At 37.1% G+C, this 22,487-nt stretch overlaps 1 protein-coding gene across 1 annotated transcript in view; it reads right to left on the bottom strand.

Moving 5' to 3' along the window:
• Positions 1-22,487, bottom strand: part of KITLG (KIT ligand) — a 55,391-nt gene that overhangs the window by 5,420 nt on the left and 27,484 nt on the right. The window contains exons 3-6 of the mRNA XM_032188111.1: positions 15,216-15,278; positions 10,614-10,793; positions 7,988-8,150; positions 7,016-7,111 (exon numbers count right to left, since the gene is read on the bottom strand). Of these exons, the coding sequence (XP_032044002.1) occupies positions 7,016-7,111; positions 7,988-8,150; positions 10,614-10,793; positions 15,216-15,278 (502 nt within the window). The remainder of the gene's footprint in view (positions 1-7,015; positions 7,112-7,987; positions 8,151-10,613; positions 10,794-15,215; positions 15,279-22,487) is intronic.

Raw genomic sequence — 22,487 nt, 5'->3', positions numbered from 1 at the left:
ATGTTCTCGTTAGGGAAGACAGATTTATGACAGAAAACTATCTTCAGGGCAACACTATTAGTAAGAGCACTTTTATGCACCACCTACATAACAGCTTCTTAAATAGCAGAAGAGATACTTCAAAGTACTGTGTACAAGAGATGCATTTCATACAATATCTCACAGAAACTTTTTTGACCACAAAGATGCTCTTCCCATTTCTGCAATTGTTCTGTTTAATAGTTCCAAGACTAATTATCCTTTTGTCATTTGTAGAGCATTTTCTCCTTCCTTTACTTAAAAGTTTTGGATATATCAGTTTTTAACAGTCTTATTTTGTAACCCAAAGTATTTTTTTGAAGAGAAAATATCTGCCACTTCTAAACACTCACTTCATGTATTTGCTTAAGTTCCATAAGACACATCCTACTGACTGCAGATACACATTCTGCCTTTCCAATAATGAACCTCAACACGAGGCCTCTCAAGGGAGGTTATTTTAACAAAATAAGCCTGAATTCACTTCTAATGTGTGCCTGGAAAGGTCCTGCTGACTTCATTAAGATCAAACCCTTGTAAGTTTAAGTCTAGCTGTGTGCTATTTTGTTGCTACCATTTTTTGAGAGCTTTTTATATTTCATATGGAAGAGCCCCAATCCTAGTCTTTTATGTACACAAGCAATTCCATTCCCCTCACAGACAGCTGTGTGCCTGCCAAGACTAAAATGAGGCTATCCAGTTATTTAATCAAGAGCAGGATGTGAAAAGTCCTGTGGAGTCACCCTGGGATCCACCTTCTGACATACAAAGTGAGAAGCAGGAAACTGCCAGTTTAGACACCATCCACTCAGTTTTAGTTGATATCATGATTTGGAGTCTGCAGCTCAAATGGTGTGAGTATTGTCAGCTTATAGGAAAAGAACTAAACTAAGCACAGGGAAAGTGTAGATGATTAGATATAGAAATAAAAATGGAATGATAGCACTAGAAATTTTTGTGACTCATACAAACAGCAAACTTCTAAGCACATATAGTATGATATACTGTGTCAATTGATGTGCATTTAGTACATTATTAAACAGCCACTAAGAAAACACTTCAGAAAGGAACATTCGCATAATATCTGGAAACCTATTTTCAACTCTCTGAGTTTTTCTGCAAGTCACGGTAGAAGTTTTTACACAAACACTCTTTTTATCTTTGAAATCCATCCATGTTTACATAGTTACCACAGGGAGAACTACAAAATAAGAAAACAGAAAGTCTGCACCCCATTATTATTCACCATTTACAAGGCTCTAGATTCCTATGATAGAGGTTTCAATTTTACTTACATCCAGTAGACTTGTCATACTAAAAGGCAATATTGGTCAAGCAGAATAGATAATAGTCTGCTGTGAAAGAAATCTGTCTACAAAGGATAAGGGAAACAAAGTTCTACAGAGATGAATGCCAGCTGAAAAGAGGCTATTAATTAATCTGCCTCTGTCTGCTCAGACATTAAAACCAAGTGCAGAAATTAATGGGAGGGGCATGTCTTTTATCAAAGTCTGTTCTAGGTTAGGTATAGAGGAGGTTGACTTACAGAACTGAATCTGGTAAAGGCAAGTAGTGTAGAGAGAGCCTGAACAGATTAAAAAACATTGACATTATTTATGAGACTTATATTCTCAGAAGAAAATTCCTATATTGTTCTTGTGTTTTAGTCAAGAAAAGTTAAATGCTTTTTTCCTGATCACATTAGCCATTCTTCCCAGTGTGAGACTGCTCAGTTATACAACTGAATTTATGGTGATGGTCATGTTTCCTGGATTCTGCCTGAAGTTCAGAAAAAAAAAAAAAAAAAAAGAAAAAAAAAAAGGAAAAGTGAGATAAAAATCAGAGGAAAAACTCTTCAGGTCACATGAAGATTAAGCCATTTGATAAGATGTTATAGCAGTGTGTAAAACCTCAAAAAACATCTGACTGCAATGCCAGCCAGCATGCTATGTCAGGCTTGCTGATTTTTATGTAAACTTCTTGAGAAATTGTGTGCATTCAGGGAGATCATGGTTAGTCTGGCATGCTGATTTTTACAAATTTTCAAAAAAATTAGATTGTCTTAAACGACAGAAGAGTTTTCTTTACAATGAGGCATCTAAAAGTGGAACAATCTGATTTTGAGAAGATATCTCCAATACAGATACTTTCTTCAGCATCTATGGAAAGGAATCATAGAATCACAGACACATGTAATGGTTTGGGTGGAAGGGACCTTAACGATGATCTAGTTCCAAGGATGCCATGGGCTGGGACACTTCCCACTAGACTACATGTAGGTTGCTCAAGGCCCCATCCAGCCTGGCCTTGAACACTTGCAGGAATGGGGCATCTACAGCTTCTCTGGGAAACCTGTGCCATAGCCTCTGAGTGAAGAATTTCTTCCTAATATCTAATCCAAACCTACCCTCTTTTATTTTAAAGCCACTACTCCTTGTCCTATCACTACACCCCCTGATAATGAGTCCTTCCCCAGCTTTCCTGTAGGACCCCTTTAGGTACTGGAAGGCCACTTTGAGGTCTCCCTGGAGCCTTCTCTTCTTCAGGCTGAACAACCCCAATTTATTCAGCCTGTCTTCATAGGAGAAGTGCTCCAGCCCTTTGATCATCCTTGTGGCCCTCCTCTGGACTCATTCTAATACTTCCATGTCCTTCTTATATTGGGGGCACCATGAACTGAACACAGTGCTCCAGGTGGGGTCTCACAGGAACAGAGCAGAGGTGACAATCACCTCCCTCGCCCTGCTGGCCGTGCTGCTTTTGATGCAGCCCAGGATACAGTTGGATTTCTAGGCTGCAAGTGCACATTGCCAGGTCATGTTGAGCTTTTCATCAACCAACACTCCCAGGTCCTCCTCCTCAGGGCTGCTCTCAATCTATTCTCTTCCCAGCCTGTATTTGTGCTTGGGATTGCCCCAGTCCAGATGCAGTTGTCGTAGCACTTGTCCTTGTTGAATGTCATAAGATTTGCACAGGCCCACCTCTCAGTCAATAGTTTTATTATAATTATTTTTCCTTCGGTAGAGACCTTTACCTCTGTTAGAAAATTGAACTAAAACAGCTCTATACTAAAATCATTCCAACACCTGATGGTTATGAAGGCAGAGCAGGCTAAGGAATAGGAGGAACCAGATGGTTGGGTAACTGTGAACTTCTTGGGCAACGCCAGAGGAACTTCTGGCTCTGCAGTTGGTCCATTATTCACTTGAAATAGACCCTATCCTGCAAGGTGCTAAAGGGGAGTGGAAGCAGGCCAGCACCTCTCCAAGCTCTCACTTCACACCTTGTGGAAGAATCCTTTAGGAAGTGAGATCATTTGAAGTAGATTCATTTATAATCTTCATGGACAACAGGATGTTAAGCTGTGATTGAAATGCATTTACATTGAAAGCCACTGAGCTACACAATGAAGTTATTCAGCTGCTTTCCACCTTGAGCCATGTATGTAGGTTTAGCAAGCAATTATGAAATAAACCAGCTAGATTTTATTACCATTTATGTCTCAAAGGAATTCTCGCTTTACCTCTGCTAAGCTCCAACACAATTACCAAAAGATCTTATCTACAAAAATGTAGAACAGCTCTCACCTGTTCATTAGGGTTTGCCATTAACTGTAAAGGTGGAATAAAGGAACAAAGGCACAGAATGCAACACCAATTGCATTAAGCCATGTGTAATATTTTCAAATTGTTGTGCAATTACTGAATTAAACTACAGTATTCTTTGCTTAATTATAAAAATCGACCTTCTCTCTAAAAGCACTTCTAGAGGTCTCAGTGTTTACAGAGCACACGTTCTCTGAGCTGTTCAGTACTGAATAATAAAGCTTAACTATTGTAAGGAAACTATAGGCAAAAAATGGAAGAAAGCAACACTGAACCTTCCATAAAAATATAAATTGTGCCTTGAAACAAGGTGCTAATGTGAGAAGTGTTATTAACAGATGGCAAGTTCAAGTTTAAGCTGGAAAACATGAGATTCATTTGGTGGGGTGAAAAAAAAGAATACTATCTACTGCTTGATTCAAGCACTGAAAGAAGAGATGAAGTTCAAGACCTCTTATCCTGACATTTGTTCTTTACATAGGAACCACCTCATCTGAATTCTCTAGACTATGCATGGGATAATGATCCAAATAACACCAATGGGACTTAAACAGTTACTCAGAATTTAAATTGTATTACAGTTATGTAGAACCAAGAGAAGAAAACATAAGTATCCATTTTACATTTAGTTAGGATAAGATTTTTGGTGTAGATCTTGTCAGGGCTCACCTCTATCACAGTAGTTCGATTCTATCATTGTGTAATAATGATGAAGTAATGAAATATGACTTGCAATAAATGTAGCAGCAACACGAGAAAAATGTAAGTTAGCTAATTTATATTATATGCAATTCCTACGATAATTCTTTCACAAATGATTTTATTAGATGATTTTCTTCAGGTTTGCCTAAGTTGAATTTAAAATCAGGAGCAATTCAAGTCATCTGGCTCTCTAAGCAGACATTCATAACAGATTCCATATTTATTATTCATCTGGAAGGATTCTTTTGTAAACAGTGAATGCTTCTCAATAGCTTAGAAACCATTAATTTTAAATAGATCATTTTAAATAGATCATTTTAAATATGTTTAATAATAAAAAGGGTTATTTAAAAGAAATGCATTGTTTTGTGTCTAGGGATGCCTTTTTTTCAGGTTTTCTCTCTTCTCCAAATATATGCGTTTCTGAATTTTGAATCTAGTTGTATTGTTCTGAGAATAGACCTGCAGCTGGCAGACTGAGTCCCCTGTGCTGAGGGTTCTCCATGTGGAAAGTAGTAAGGATTATTCATTTTTTTTCCTTCTAGGAAGGCAGGGATTAATTAAAAAAGAGAACTTACTCAGCAGTAAAGCCAAAACAAACCTAAAATTGGTGCCAAAGACCATTCTCTGGCAGTAAGAGAGAGATGCCAATAAAGATGTCACAGGTCTTTTACCCCAAAAGCTCCAAACTAATAACAAAAGTGTAACCAGTCAGCATCCAATCTCCAAGTTAATGTAATTTAATCTGATTATGCGTTCAAACTGTCCCCAGCCCTAGACATTCAGTCTTTGTCATTTCTACATAAGGCTGTTAACTGCTATCCAATTTTCAAATAAATTGCTTAAGATAATGTTAATCGGTTAGAATACACCTTACAGCATATGGCCAGCCAAGCAATTTCTTTGACTTACTGCATTACTTTAATTTACTTAGGCTTTTTTTTTTTTTTTTTTTTTTTTTTCCTACTTCATTATCAGTTCCAGTTATAAAGCAAGATTAATGAGCCTGTTTCTGTACTCCTGTTCACAGTAGAGACACAGATGCCAATTCAGAGGTTGGAGCCCTGGCCTCTGCCCAGTGTCCCTCTTGTTACTCTGATGGGTCAAAACTCCTTTCATCTGAACTGCTTCTGTAATCTCTTTCTATCTTTCGTTGGCTCCTTGATCCATTCTCATTGCTTCAGGCTGCATTTGAATATTCTTCCTCTCATAGTTACATCAAAAATTATTACATGTTCAGACCTGAGATGCAGTTATGCACTTTTTAGCCCCCTCCTCGTGCCTCACAATTGGCTCTGGGCTCATAAGGTTATTTGCAGCCAGCTGTGTGACCTCTTGGATATGAATTTATGGCAGTGAGATTTCCCTTTTCCAGAGAGGCAAGCTGGCAGCCAGGAGTTGAAGGCAGATTTCATTCCAACCTTCTTCTCAGAGTACTGGGGAGTGATAACTTCAGACCTTGTGTTAATTAGAAAGCAACCAGAAGGGCTTTCAACCTGACAACAGCTGTAAGTTAACTAAGAGGTAGCATACACGGTTATGAAAACCCAGAGAATAACTAGATTACACATTTGCAAGTGAAGTAGGAAGAGAAGAAATCCATTCTTAGCAGTATCTGTCCCACAGTCAGGAGCTTCCATTGTGCCTACCAGGCTGTACCAGGCTGCCTCCTTGGCTATGCTTTCTTCAGCATGAGGAGCATCAGCCACACACTTCAACATCACACATTCAGATAATATGGGTGTTTGTGAAATGAAAGAGGGAAATAGTAAATAGGCGTGCACACTGTCATCCTGATGTGTCTGGGAGAAAGGAACAAGGGAAACAACAACATGTATGATAAGATTTAGGCACCATTTCAAGAACCTCTAAGGAAAAACCCCTCCTTCAGAAAACTCCAGAGAGTATTCACATTGTTGTACATTATGTCACTAAAGTCCCCTGAAAATCTGTTATTTCTCTTCACTTCAGGTTCCTGTATCCTTTCTGACCTTTGATGGGTAATGCTTCAATCGATGGTTAATCTTACGGCAACAACTCCAGGCTGTCTGACCTGTCAGTCATGTAATGCACTGATCAAGACAGATGAGAAACACAGAGATAGTCATGCCGGACAGAAGATTACAACCTCAAAAAAGGTGTAGTAACTATGTTCTTGATCTCAGCTAAAAGCACAGTGTGGAGCTAGCCTTTTTGGAACTACAACAAGTAAACAACAGTCTTCAGGTTTGGTATCAAGTTTGGCATCAGGAATGCTCTCAAAATACAACATACAGAAATATTTTTCACCAAAGTAAGTATCCTGAGCCCAACTCAGGACTGCTATTCTGTTATTTGGAGAACCTTCCTTTTCTGAGAGTTAAAATGAGGTATCTGGAAGAGCCATGTTTGCTGAGGTCATATGACTAGTGAGACCTCATGATAGCAGTGAGACAAAATGAGGGAACCTGCCCTCTCTAACTGCATGAGAACTGTCACAGCATTGTAACTTTATACCATTTCTAAATTTTGATTAGACACGTTCATTGCATTTTACTATTGCAGCTGAGAAACACATGGTATACCATCAGGCACAAGTAACTTCTCATTAATTTGTACAATTAAGACATTATTTTCCTCTGAGCTCTCATAACAACCAGCCACCAGAACAAAATGGAGACACATATATTAATTCAATCACTTGTACTTACTGTTACTGCTAGTGTTACTGCCAGTGCTGTCATTCCTAAGGGAGCTGGCAGCAACAGGAGGAAACAAAATTGTTTTTGTGACAGCGACTCTGGAATCTAAATAGAAAATGAGTGTGTCAGCATTATGTAACTTAAAATACAGTTCTCTCTATATAAGATGATTGGCTATAGGAGTACTCTGATTTGGCTATAGGGCTGTTCTAAAAATGTAGTTACAGGGCTTTTTTTTTTAATAAGACAAAAAAAAAAAACATATTAAGAGACAGATGTGTCTACACACTGAGCTGCAGCTGAATAGTTATTCTGGAAAAGCAATCATTTTAAATGTGTTCTTAGGCTGTAGCACTGATCTACTTCTAGTTACTACTGGTGTAATTGGGCAACTAGATACATTGCCCTAATTAAAACAGCTAATAGCTGTCACTACAGAAAGTAAAAGAAAAGAGAATACAAAACCTCTCTTTACTGGAAGGATGAGAATGAACTGCAAGAGCCTCACACAAGTTAAATCTTTTAAATCAAGCAAACATGACCCTTTTTCAGCTATGGAGACAACTCGAGGGTACTCCAGTTTAAAACTTGTCCTAGCTTCCTGTCCTTTAAGTAGTGCAATCTGGAGCTCCATTTCTACCTTATAAAAATTAAATAGCGCATCAATAGAAGATAAGATGAAGAATAAGAGCAGTGTAAAAAGCCAATCCAGCATGTATTTGGGATGAAAAGAAACAGAGCAGAGTATTGTGAAGTTATTTGGATTATATTAAGGAATGATGTCACCAGAAATGATGGCATTAGCTTTACTGCCAGATATAACTCTACTAAATACAAGCATTGGTACTGGTTGTAATTTTAACTTGCAGTAAAAAGAGACATGGAGATACAGACTCAGATCCTCAGCATCTCTGAAATTAAAGGAAAATCACCCATTTCTATCTACTTAGTTTCTGTTCCCTAAAACAAGAGCCATCTTACCATTCTCTGGTGTTTCTACTGTTGAAGGCAGAATGCAGTCATTCTTATCCAATGTGTCTGCAAACTCCTTGTAAACCTCAATGGTACTATTAAAGACCTCAAAAAACTGCTCAGGAAAGAAGCGATGTTCTTCATAAAGGTGACCATTTTCTTTTATAAAATCCTAGGGTAAAACACAGAATTCATCTTGAAAGAGGGTCAGGTGAGACTCTCATTTCATCACCTCAACAGATGATTAAAGTATGCAAAGATGACATAAAATAGCTTAAATTTTTAACCTGCAGAAGACCAAATCTGCTGTATACAACCTTAACAAAACAAGCAAGACATCTGATATGAGGATTTCAAATTAACCTTGCAAACAGAAATAAAATATTAATCCATGGTTGTAGAAATGCCAAGGAATGAAAGGCAATCTCTCATCTCATGATGAAAATGAAGAGGTTTTACTTTTTTCTCTTCTTCTTTCTCTCTCTCTTTTTCTTCTCTCTCTCTCTCTCTTTTTTTTTTTTTTTATTTTTTATTTTTTTTTAAATTGAGATCACTCATTAAACAAACAAATAAACAAAACCTTGATTTCACATTACTTGCTTATGTTCTGCATGATCCTTTTAATCTGAATTCAGGAACACAACACAATCATAGCTATTGTCGTAAGAGTACAGGGAACAGAATACAATAGCTAGGACACACTGTGGCTTAGAAGCAGGCTGAGATCTCTGATAATGTACCTAAAAATAAGAACAGGACTATAAACAAGGAAGCCCAATCACTTTGAGGTCTAACAGACAAGTTTTTTATGCCAGACTAAACAAAAATATTGAGGTCCATGTTAAGATCATTTATGGTTGTTTTCTTTTTTTCTTTCTACCTGACCCTGGCTTTCGCAACAGATGTTTCTTATGCCAGCAGTTCAAATTTGATCTGGGGTTGCTACTCTTTACTCCTAATAGGAATGGTAAAAACATGGGTTAAACTGGTTTCCCTCGGCTTTAAATTAAAACCAAGGGAATTTTCCTAGTTCTTGGTTCCAAAATTGTTTCCTCTTTAATGCTGAATTTCTGTGAATTACAGGGTATTTACTTCCTTTTTCATTCTGCAAAATAAATTTCCCTTTCCCCAATCATATTCCAGTTGAGGGTCCTGAATCATAATGACAAGAATACAGAAGAAAAATAAATAAATAAATAAATTGAAGATTGGACAGAATTTGTTTTGGAATGGAAAGATAGGGAACATCTAATTATGGAATAAGTTCTCAGAAATATAATGGCAATATATGACAAGGTTACAAGCTTATACCAAATCAAATGACATTGGGTATTTTTGTGCACTTAATTTATTCTGAATTGAAAAAGGAAAGGGAAAGGGAAAGGGAAAGGGAAAGGGAAAGGGAAAGGGAAAGGGAAAGGGAAAGGGAAAGGGAAAGGGAAAGGGAAAGGGAAAGGGAAAGGGAAAGGGAAAGGGAAAGGGAAAGGGAAAGGGAAAGGGAAAGGGAAAGGGAAAGGGAAAGGGAAAGGGAAAGGGAAAGGGAAAGGGAAAGGGAAAGGGAAAGGGAAAGGGAAAGGGAAAGGGAAAGGGAAAGGGAAAGGGAAGGGAAGGGAAGGGAAGGGAAGGGAAGGGAAGGGAAGGGAAGGGAAGGGAAGGGAAGGGAAGGGAAGGGAAGGGAAGGGAAGGGAAGGGAAGGAAAGGAAAGGAAAGGAAAGGAAAGGAAAGGAAAGGAAAGGAAAGGAAAGGAAAGGAAAGGAAAGGAAAGGAAAGGAAAGGAAAGGAAAGGAAAGGAAAGGAAAGGAAAGGAAAGGAAAGGAAAGGAAAGGAAAGGAAAGGAAAGGAAAGGAAAGGAAAGGAAAGGAAAGGAAAGGAAAGGAAAGGAAAAAAGAAGCGATTACAACAGCTAAGGACCTTCTAGACAAAAATAAATGCATAGGGAAGATGAAATCCTAGTCCTATAAAACATGATGGATTTGGGCCATTATTTTTCAGTGAGACAATACCATTGACTACAGAATTTTTAATTACTGATAGACTGGTTAGAGCTGGGTAGGAGATTAGAAAATTAAGTTTTCCCTATCAATTTCGTCCTAGAGAATCTCATATGTCTGATCCATCAGATACCCAAAGACTCATGGAATCCTCCAGCTGCTGCTGGCTTACAGAAACATGGAAATGGAGCAATATCCTCTAGTCTTTGCTGCACCTCTGTATAAAAAGTTACATTAAATCATGGTGAAGCTTTCTGAGCCTCACAAACTGTGATATATACTTTAAGAGTATGTTAATAGTTTCAACTACATGATTTTTACATTACGTTAAGATCACTAGGAAAATATGTAATTTAAGCTGGATGTACAAGGAAAATTTTTGCTTGTTGGAAACAGACATGAATGAATTAATTATGTTAAGGCTGGTAATTTCACTACTTATATAACTGTATAAAGATCTTTGCATATACTGTAATATAATGTAAGTCATTTTCTTTGAAACAGGAGATGACAACTATCCAACATTATCATAATGTACTCAGTGCATCTCTAAACAAAGCAGGATTTCAGACATACAGCAATAGAAATGAAAACAAATTTTAAAAAAATAAGTAAAATTATCCAACAAATCTGCATTAGATTACCTTATTTTTATCAAAAGCTAGACATGCCATAAGATCATTAATTATCCTTGTGAGATTATTGATGATTGAATAGTTGCTTAAAACATCAGACATATCGGAAATATCAGAAAATTTCTGGAGAAGACTATGTAGACTCCTTGAAAATTCAGGCACCATCAAATGCAACCAACAGTGATTAGGCTGTCAGGGGATAAAAAGAAAGACAGAGAGGTAGATTAAATATCAGACTTTTCCAAAAGCTGGTTATGCAACTCGATGTTCTAAAGATTAGATTGTTCTTTCCAATTTAAATTATCTTGAATGTCTAAATTAAAAATCTCCTTCTTTTGTGTCAGTCAACTTTTTCTTCAGTCCTTTTGGTAAAATTTCTATTCTCACTGATACTGACATATTTATGGTTGTCTGTTTGATGCCATCCTTTCATTAAATTCTTAATGAATGCTAAGCATCAGTCTTTTGAGAATTTGAACCTTAGGACATGCTACTATGAACCCTCTTCTATGCTTTCATTAACCTTTTTTTTCTCTCCAGACCTTCTTTTTTTTTTTTTTTTTTTTTTTTTTTTTATAGGAAAACTATATTTTTCCTATTAAAAAAAAAAAAAACTTTCCTAAAAAAAAAAAAAAAAAAAAAAAGATTCTTTTAATAGGAAAACTATACTCAGTCTTAATTGTATCATTGTTACCCTACATGACTCAGTTAATCTCAAAGATTCTTAAATCTCTTCTGAAGGATAATTCCCTAGATGTTTTGCTATGGAAAACCATGTGTGCCTTTATCCACCTCTGAACTAGTTAGCTCAGTTAACTTCTCTTAGTGCTTTCACTAAATGCCATTCTTAATAATAGTTTCTATACCTAAAAGTCTTTCTTTTCCTGAGTTCTTGACAACAAAAGAATTTTACACAACCTGTCATGGTATCTGCCACATCCGTGCCACTGGAATAGAGTTCAAACACTTTAACTGATTCCTGTGCAGCTAGATTGCAGATAAGGTTTATACAGCTGTTCACACGATTAGGACCTGGTCATTCATTTTGTTACCTTACAGGGAGTCTTTAACTTATTTTACTTGGATTTATGTAACAACAGTTAAGTAAATAAAAGAGCCACTCAGTTCCACTCTCCCCAGAAAAACAAAAACAAGAACCAAAACCAAACCCAAAACAAACCAAAACAACAACAAAGAAAAAAAAAGAAATTGCCCTTACCCAGTATGGTCAGTAGAAAGGCAGGTAACGTGTTAGTCACATCGCAACATGTATATGGAAATCTCTTCCCAATAAATATTGCATTATTCACAGTAAATGTTATGGAAATTTATTCCACATATGGAGCAATTTTTTTCAACTGGTGAAAATGTCAAATGATCATTCAAGCCTGCCAGCCATGAAGATTTTGACCTAGCAACCCCTAAGGAAGATGTACCTTCAGTATTACTAAAATTGTTTTGAATGTTCCGTGATTTCACAGAATCACATAATCATAGAATATTAGGGATTGGAAGGGACCTTGAAAGATCATCTAGTCCAATTCCCCTGCTGGAGCAGGAACACCTAAGTCATGTCACACAGGAACACGTCCATGGATGTTTTGAATGTCTCCAGAGAAGGAGACTCCACAACCCTCCTGGGCAGCATCCAATGAGACCATTCATACCTCCTCCTGCAGCATAAGGGAAAATTCTGCCACTCTACCTGTTTCTAGACTTATCTCATTTGAGTCAATTTCTGCAGTAACTCTGCATACAGATTGTTTATTCTAAAAAAAAAAATGTATTTACTACTATCAGTATCATTACCTGGAGACAAATGACTTTCTAAGTAACAGAGCTGTTCTGCCATGATCTGTATATGTCTTTGATGAGGAAGAAACATCCATACTTTCAAAGACCAACCAGATCACTAGGCTTCCATGCTTAGAGAACTGAAAGGAAACAAATTGTTTAGCTCCACCTCAGGTTTCATTTTTGTGTACAACTTTCTCACACACTACTAACAAGTTTTCTGCAATTATATCAAGAGTTTAAAAGGAATGAAACACAATGTGAAACGGATAGTGTTTGGCTTGATTCTCTGCTTCCCTTTTCTCCTTCAAGCACTACAACAGGAGGAGAGAGGCAGATTCAAAAATCAGAGATGGTTTGTTGAAATGTACTCCATTCAAGCAGCATGCATTGTGCCATCTCCCATCAGGAGACAGAAAACAAGTTTACTTTTGCTTTGGTGTAGCTACTCTGAGCTACAAACCTGGAAACTTTATCTGAGGTTTTGTTCCTGTGGTTTAGCAAGTGCATGAGAATCTCCTCTGGCTGAACTGTTTTGACTTACAAAGCTGTATTTCACGGGAGTGTTAAGTTTTCTTTTCAATAAAATCAAGAGATGCATTCTCGTGCTTTCTCAGTACCTATCAAACACAGGGATGAAACTGCTAAAACTGACATTATTTGTCAAGGAGAAACAGAGGTTTGACTCTGCTCTTTTTATGTGTGTAAATTTGGACTAGGAATTATATCTTGGAATACTTACAAACCTAACTTCCTCTGTAGTTGCAGGTACTCATCATTTAGTTTTTTCTTTCTACATTTATCTAAAAGTTTGGAGTTTATCTTTCCTTTTGAATTTAGCCCCTGCTGCTGTCATCTTTGCCTTTTAACCTTCAGGTTAGACTACACACTTTGCTCTATTCAAGACTACTTTTAACACCACTCAAATGCCTTGAGCTAGTGCATAATGCAACAACCATTCTGTTTAATGGATCAGGTCAGTCTGTTCCTGTTACATGCACTACACTGGCTTTCCATCTGCTTTGCATTCACTCTGCTTTCCTACCTTTAGTCATTTACATTCTAGATTTTCTACCTTGGGTACATTTCTCACTTTGTGCACACATTTAAGATTGAAATCTATTGGGGAAAACAAAAAAAAAAAAAAATCACAAAACAAACAAAAAAAAGCAAACTGCAACAAAAGTGTTGTTTCAGTTTTTTCAAAGCTGAACAAAAGGTTTGCCTTATGCAGACCCCTAGGTTTCTCAGCTTGCAGGGACCTTTAAGATCCCAGAGCAAAACCTACATATTCAGTCAGCCCTTGCTGTGGTATGTGCTGTGGTACACAAGCTGAAATCCCCAGAGAGGAATTTGGCAGAGCAGGACATGAATACCGCTGAATACTTCCCCCTGGGAAGGCATGCAGCCAAGAGCTGCACCTTCCCTCACCACTACTGAATGTGGTGTACAAGCAGAGTGAATATGGAAATCCCAGCTCTAAACTTCTCTTCTTCCTATTTAATTCTTGGCTACACATCATAAATGTAAACTGGATCTAGGTTTCTGGATGTGATGCAGCAAGATGACATGGCGTTTAAACTATAGAAGAAACTACTTACTGGCAGCCAACACTAAACCACGGAGGGAGGTAAGAGTTAAGCAGTGAGAACAACTGGGAGTCCATTGCTCAAGCTGGCTCCCTGGTCTTCTTCATCCACAACATAAACACTTCCCAAGAGAGCAACAGAGAGAACACAGCCCAGCCCACACCAGGCAGCTGCATTGCTTGTCCCTGAGTGGGGAGCAGAACCCAGGCTACGGCTGCTCTCCACCAATGCTCATCACAGCAGGCATTGAAAGGGCTGAATTGCAAAATGCACTGCAACCAGGGGATGGTGGCAGCTGGTCTTCCTGCGTAATGGTTATTTTGAGCAAATAATTATTTTTTCATTAGTTTTAATTGTATTATATAGGGCCTAGTGCACATGATTTCCATAGAATTTGTTCTGCTGATTTTTTCTGCCAAAGGAGTAAAGTTTAAGGAATATGCATTCAGCAGAATTTCTATTTTCAACTTCTTTTCTTTCTTTTTTTTTTTTTTTTCACTGCATGCAACAACCAAGAGAGCATTTTCAACCCATCCTTTTAAAAAATATGGGAAAATAATAGGGAAAAAATATTTAGTAGAATAAGCAATAAGATAGTATGAAAAAGTTTTTAATACAAAAGGCTATAACATTTTAAAGAAGGCAGAAGGTGTTTACTTAAAAGCATCATTATGTATTAACTATGGAGTTATATAGAAAGAATGTGTAGAAGGAACTTCACAGCATGTTTGAATGAAATAACATCCTCACTTTTTGTCCATTTCTTTAGTTACTGACACTGTTATTTGCTGAACTTGGTCTTCTCTTCATTGTCTAGTCCATTTGCTGTACTTTAACACAATTTCTAAGCTAGAATGATACTTTAGGATATATTCCAAACTACAATTCATAAGAAACTATGTTTGTTTGAAACTTGTTTAAGAAAAAGAAAAATCAATTGGCATAATGAAATAATACCATAGTTAGGTGTATTTATTTTTTTTCCAGAGAAAATGGTAAAAAATGGAATATGAAGAAATATTTTTGCAGGATTCTTGTAATTAGCAAGGTTTTAAGTGACTTCAGGAATCGCTATATATTACTGTCTTTTAAATGAATACTTGCAAAAGTGGAACAACCATCCTTCAACTGTAACTTATTAAGCCATAGGACTAGCTAAAAACGTTATCACCACCACAGGTCCTAGTGGGCTGTTTTATTGGAATTATCATGAAGTGATTGTACTTACCAAGCTATCCATCTTCGGGACATATTTAAGGGTTATCATATAATCATTTGGCAGATTTCCAACCTACAATAAATAGATAATAAAAATGTTATTACCAACTACAAAAAATAAGACATCTTCCATCACATTCCATTGTTTTGTATTCATCAGAATCCATCAAATATTCAACACAGATTTGTGTAACCTACAAGCTGCAAAAACGTACATACTGTTTCCTATAGAATTGCAACTAAATCTTATTTGCTCAGGATAGAAGTATCTTCCCACACCTCCCTAACTTTCTCAGATCCAATCTGATCATGTTCAGCACTGCCCAGAAGAATTAAAATCACTAATGTGGTGAGAAGAAGTGATGGTCTGAGGTTATTCACTACTGCAGAATTTCCACTGCATTTCCATCTTTTAATGGCATGTCTTCAACTGTTGGGAAAATTTGTGTGGCAATTCGCATGTAACCTGAACTTCTCCAAACATGCATGCCCGGTAATCTTTGACTAAGCCCTTCTCCTTCAAGTAACTTTCAACGTAAGCAGGCATTTCACAGAATCACAGAATTGTCTAGGTTGGAAGAGACCTCAAGATCATCGAGTCCAACCTCTGACCTAATGCTAACAAGTCTTCCACTAAACCATATTGCTAAATTCAACATCTAAACGTCTTTTAAAGACCTCCAGGGATGGTGACTCCATCACTTCCCTGGGCAGCCCATTCCAATGGGCTCAGTAAAGAAGTTCTTGCTAATATCCAACCTAAAACACCCCTGGTGCAACTTTAGCCCGTTCCCCCTCGTCCTATCACCAGACACACGGGAGAATAGACCAACCCCCACCTCTCTACAGCCTCCTTTAATGTACTTATAAAGACTGATAAGGTCGCCCCTGAGCCTCCTTATCCCCAAGCTGAACAAACGCAGCTCCCTCAGCTGCTCCTCATAGGACTTGTTCTCCAGACCCCTCACCAGCTTCGTCGCCCTTCTCTGGACTCGCTTGAGCCCCTCAATATCCTTCTTGTAGTGAGGGGCCCAGAACTGAACACAGTACTTGAGGTGTGGCCTCACCAGAGCCAAGTAGAGGGGGACAATCACTTCCTTAGTCCTGCTGGCCACTCTGCTTCTTAAGCCAGGATGCCGTTGGCCTTCTTGGCCACCTCAGCACACGGCTAGCTCATATTCAGCTGACTAGCCTAACAAAATACCTGAACCTAACAAACCTAACAAAATAGTAAATTTGAAACTAACAAAATACCTGCCTACCTTATGGTCACAGAAAAACACTTACGCACAACTTTAACTTTGAAGCTGTGCCTCCTACTAATGGTGAGCGATATACTTACATCACTGAAGTGTCCTGGGGCAAAGGAAGGCTTCTGCACACATCAGCTGAGCACAACTCTACCACTGTGGGTAAGTATGGGGTGCTCTGAAGCAAGGATAAGGAGTGGAGAAAGATGTCTTACTGAACTATACAATGCAATCTCCTACAGATGGGATCCAACACTACTCTGAGATGTGCTTGATATGCTATCATATGGTGAAGGTGCTGACTGGGGATATGCTGCCATGATCCACAATCTCTTGAAAAACCTTGTCCAAAAGGTCTACCAGTACTGTGATACTTAGTGATACAGCAAATTTGTTCTCATTTGTATTGATTAAAGATTCAATGGATACTTCTCATCCTTATTTGAAATCCGTTTAGACAAAAGATATCAAGGATATACATAATTCCCTTCCTGAAGGAGAATCTACACTTTGTTCAGCAAAGCATTTCTGCTTCTTTGGGTTAAAGACCATTCTGTCATGTCTGTTTCTGCTTCTGCTGCTATAGCAACCAGCAAAGTGATTTTTTTTTCTTTCTGTGCAGTTTTTAGATAATATTTTGTTTGACACAACAGAATGTTTTATTGTTAATTAAAATGTAGTTTCAATTTAAAATTGAAATAGCAATTTCAAAATGTTCAGGTTCAAGAAATGATCAAGGACAGTACTTATGTCAGTCACTAGCAACTTCCAAACATTTTTTTTTTTTTACACCATGGACTGAAACACAGTCCCTGAGTTCAGTGACCTCTGGCTTTCTTCTACAGCAACAAAAAAACAGGTTTTATAAAAATAACCACCATGAATTCATTTCCATAGATCAATTTTTTATTTATTTATTTATTTTTATTTTTATAACCACATATTCCCAAAGCAGTAGCTGCAGAAGTGCCACTAAAAATCTCTATATCAAATTCTGTTTACCTGGATTTTTGAGGAATTGATTCAAGATACTAAAAATAGTGAAAATTATTGCAATACATTTGTTCTTTCTTTAGAGCATCTTGAAACTGTCTGATTTATTCTAAATTCTTATCCACTCTTTTTTTTTTCTTGCTCTAAAACCACCCTGACATTAATAGATAATGCAGTTTCTTTCCAGCTTCCTTTGCGTGCCTAGAGAGGTAGGATTAGCAACACTTCAACCAGCAAAGATAGTGAAGATGCTACTCTGTGTGCAAAGTTTCCCCTACTCACTCTAGTGGGATTCAGTACTTAGCAATGTCAGCAAAACTACTGTTCTTTAAGAAAGGTCACTGGAAGATTAAATTTGTTCCAAATCAATGAACACTACAAGAATTGATATGCATTATGTATACAATCTACTTTACTGGCATCAGAGCCTGGCAAGCACTTTTCATGCACAGTTAAAAAATGTAACTGCCCAAGCACTCTTACAGCTCCTCAAACAAACCTGGAGAATACAGCTCAGTCTCAGATATTTTTTTTCTTGACAGACTGTGAATCAGAAAAGATATTTTTGAACTTATTATTAAAAATGAAGATCAGTGAGGGGGGAAGGTGTCAAACACAAAGTACATGCCCTACCTCAAGACATAACAATTAGTTAAAGTTTTATTGATTGAACTCCACATGCCAGATGCTCTGGTAATGATAAAAGATGAGAGCTCAGTCAAAGTGAGGTAGTTAAATTTGTGTACCAGTTCGACTTCCCAATTCACTCACAGCAAACAGGCTAGAGCCCCTGATGTAAGAGTGAAGAACATGTTTGAACTAAAGCTTGCATTTCAGCTGTCTTACTTTCCTGAAATGAATCTTGATATTTTGTTGAAGGCCAACCACCGATCCAAAAGTAACCACTTGCTTTTTAACTGCGGAATTATCCTTATGCAGGAGTGAGAGTGTGGGCCAAAAAAGGGTCAGACATGGCTACACACATCTTTTGCACCTGTGCACAAAGGCAGAAAGTATTCTGCTTACCAAGGTGGCTGGCTGCTGCAGTTCCCAACCAGGAGCAGCACAATGGACAAAAGGACTGTGAGCTGCCTGAGCAAAGGAGGATGAAGCATGACTGTCCATTGAAACTTACTGAGTTCTGGAACAGCCTTTCAGTTCCCTTACACAAGGCCCAAAGTACAGTGACAAATCTGGAGGGTAACAAATTACCTGCCTGCATAATCTTCCTTGTTTTATAAAAGAGTAACATTTTTTATGATAGTCTTGGAAAGTAACATGTACAACAAAAATAATCCTACACTGCAATTAAATTGCCCCCCAGATTTCTCTGATTTAGTGGTTGGTATAGTTGTAGAAATTTTATCAGGCTCTGAGATCAAAATATTCTTTCCAGACATGAAGAATAGTGAACTTAAGTCTTTAAATTCATATAAAAGCAATATTAAGTTCTATATTCCTAGGTGTAATAAAAACTGGGGAATGTAAGATTCCCTTTGACATACAGAGGTTTCAATATTTAATACAGCACCCTTAACATTGCATAACCCAAATATACTTTTTGTACGATTAAGTAAGTCTACAGTAAATATTACCATTTGCTGTTGTAAATTATTTCTTTTTTATTCAGAGGCACATGATGGAAAAACTTACTTTCCTTTTCCATTTCTAACTCTCATTTCTCTCATCCTCATTCCTATTTTTTTCCCATCTTGAATACATCTGCTTCTTCCCTCTTTGCATCCTCAGCTTTTCTTTTTCTGCAGGAGCTTCCACTTTCTGTACATCATCTCTGCAATCTACTTTACCTCATCTGCTAATGAAGCAGTTAATTAAATCTTTATCATTTGGCTTAAGACAACATGGTAACGATTTCTGTTCACACTTCTTACATCCATACTGGCAGATTATCTGCACAGGATAAAAACACTGGATTCCCCCCCCACCCTGCCTTTTTTTTTTTTTGTTTGTAATCCCTTCACTCAGTAGAGTTGGATCCATTCCATACATTCTTATGCAAAATCAAAGCCACAATTACAGTAATGTAGTACCATAGCTTTATGCTGACTTTCTATGTTGAAAAGAACAATGGGGACAGGCTTTACCGACAGGTGCTGCAATTACAGTTTTATAATATGGAACATTTGTTCATCAAGTAATGTGTTTTCCTCCAGACGTCTTCATTTAAAAAGAGGCAGCAGTTCAAATGATTTGTGATGCAGAATGAATACTCTCTAAATACCTTAATTCTCTATAGGTATGAAACTATGTTCTTTTAAAGTTCTCTCTATTTAAAAATAAAAAGATTTTTGAATTGTTCTTTTCTTCTGAAAATGCTGTTATTTAGGACATCTTCTACATACTACAAAATTACATTATAAAGATTTCAATAAATTTAATCTTACAGAAAATACTACAAGTAATTTTTGTATTAATCCTCTGTTTTGGTCTTAAGTTTGTTAATACTCAGAAACCTTCATTTTATCGAATCTCTTCCTCCTTTCTATAACTTTTGCTAAGAGTCTAGTATGATGCTAGTGAAAATACAGTTTAACACCAATGAAAGCAAGTTACACCATACATCTGTCCTCAGTTTCTTATTCAACATGAAATTGATTAAGCTAATGAACCACATTTTCGGGCACTGAACAGTGTGTCTTATTTATTCTCCACCAGCATAGGCTTAGTAGACGTGCCTGATTTACATTCACAGAAAGTTTTGACTGGGGAATGTTCTTCTCATTTTCCTAGAATACAATAGTTTAACAGAACACAGCCACAAGAAACCAGGAAATATTTAGAAGATGCTACAACAAGCATGTAAATCCAGAATGTGTTACAACTTCACAGGCAGTGTAAATAGTGCCTTTGAAGACAAACCAAGAAGCTCGCCATTGATCATAAAACGAAAGATAAACAGCTTAAGGGAAATGAGTAGAAGATATATGGTCAGAACAGCACAATGAATGGACAGAAGGGCAAAACTGTAGAGGCTGAAGGCAGAAAAAGACTTTTCAGTAGACTGGATTTTAATTCACCAAGAACCTGGAAGAAAGATGTTTTTGTATAGACAGAAAGCTACATAAACACTTTTTTTCATTTTATGATGGAAAAAAAAATAGCATTAGAAGTGAACTTAATAAGCATTTGAGAAGTGGCAAGAGCCAAAATGGACACCTTTATTATAGACCTGAATAGCTGGAGAGATTATTATTATTATTATTAAGTGTTATTACTTTACAGTGAGAAGAAAAAGGCACAGAAAAGGATAACATTTGGGGGAGATGAAGAACTCATAGCCCTCCCATGTGGAAGATTCAGTCCATACAGAATCTAAGATGATGTCTGAATGTTTGTGAGGAAGACAGGCCTACATCCTAGGATAAATGATGGTACCTGAGTATTACTGCTGAACAGTAAGTTATCTCACACAGATACTGGACTAGATACATGACTTTGAACAAAAGAGTCCAAAGAACATGCCAGTGTGGCCAAGAATAAAGCCTGTAGAAATGACTGCCATATTCTCAGCAAGCATGATAAAGATCTACTAAAAGCCTTTGTATAATAACATAACAATAACCATCGGCAATAACAGTACATACAATAATATTAGCTTCTGTGAAATCCCCAGCTCCTTCTGGGAAATCCTACAGTTTGTTTTCAGTGTGAAAGGGGAAGAAAGTGATTAAAGACACAATATTCTACTGGCATAAAATCTTTGGATCAGTGAAGAAATAGATCTATAAAGGCCTATAAAGAACTCAGTCACCTATGCAGGCTATGCCTAACACTGAAGACAAATCTTCAGAATATAATTTCTCAATTTAATCAGCATATTTTGTTTCAAAATGCAGATGGTACACGATATTTATAGTAATTTACAAGAGTCATAGGCCCTGCCTGAACTAAATTTTTAAGCAAACATCTTGGAGTCCATGTTGTATATACTAAGGATATACTCCATGTAACATTAAAAAAATCATAAAAACAAAACAAATACTTCTTGAAAGCCTGTTTCCAAATCTATTGCTACCCATCCATTCTGAAAATAAAGTTTCTCTTTAATTAATCCAGATATGCTAATATACAAAAATACAGTGCTATGCAGAAATGCTACAATTGTCAGTGGTCTGCTCCAGGTATTAGAAGAACTACAGACATTTACCCAGACCAAATGTACATAGCCATGTTGAGAACACCAGCACCTAGGCTAGGTATTATTTATTTATTTATTTATTGTTTGTTTGTTTGTTTTAAAGTAGTTCAGGAATCATTCTACAGTGCACACACAGTGGTTTTTGTAGACAGTTCCTAAGACTAATAGAAGTAGGATGGGAAGAAAAGATCATTTAGGAGTTCAGGTAGATATTGTTGCTTTCAATGATGAAAGCTTCATGATGCAGCCATGATTTTCTGTCAAAAATTTGATAACAAATTTATAGCAAATATAGTTTTAACAGTATTTGGAATAACTGTTCTTTTCAGCTAGATAATATGGTTAGTCAGCATTCTCTGTGAGTTTCGGCCTTCTCTTATAAAAACAGTCAGTCTAATAAAAACCAAGAGTTCTTATACTAAATTTAAGATCCTACAGTTATTTCCACATTATCTCTTCAGCTCAGACTTTATGGAAATGATTTTTGCACAAAAAAATCCATGCAAATATTAATATACACAGACAAAACAGGGAAACGGAGTCTCATCAAAACATCTTCAAACACTCAAAACAAATAGAACTCAGGTGTCTGGTGTTCAGCCTTGGCATTCTCTGTATCTGTCTGTTATTTCTCACACGCAAAACATCTTTGAAGCTTTTAGCTAACTTCACCAAAATTTTGCATTCTATAAAGAGATATGAAAGGCATATAGGTAAGAGCGACCTTATTGCTCTTCAAAAGTACATTAAAGGAGGCTCTAGTGAGGTGGGGGTTGGTCTTTTCTCCCATGTGCTTGGTGACAGGATGAGGGGGAACGGGCTAAAGTTGTGCCAGGGGTGTTTTAGTTTGGATATTAGCAAGAATTTCTTTACTGAGAGG

This window comes from Aythya fuligula, chromosome 1 (assembly GCF_009819795.1).
Source record: "Aythya fuligula isolate bAytFul2 chromosome 1, bAytFul2.pri, whole genome shotgun sequence".
Taxonomy (NCBI): domain Eukaryota; kingdom Metazoa; phylum Chordata; class Aves; order Anseriformes; family Anatidae; genus Aythya; species Aythya fuligula.
This window is presented reverse-complemented; position numbering and strand designations above follow the sequence as displayed.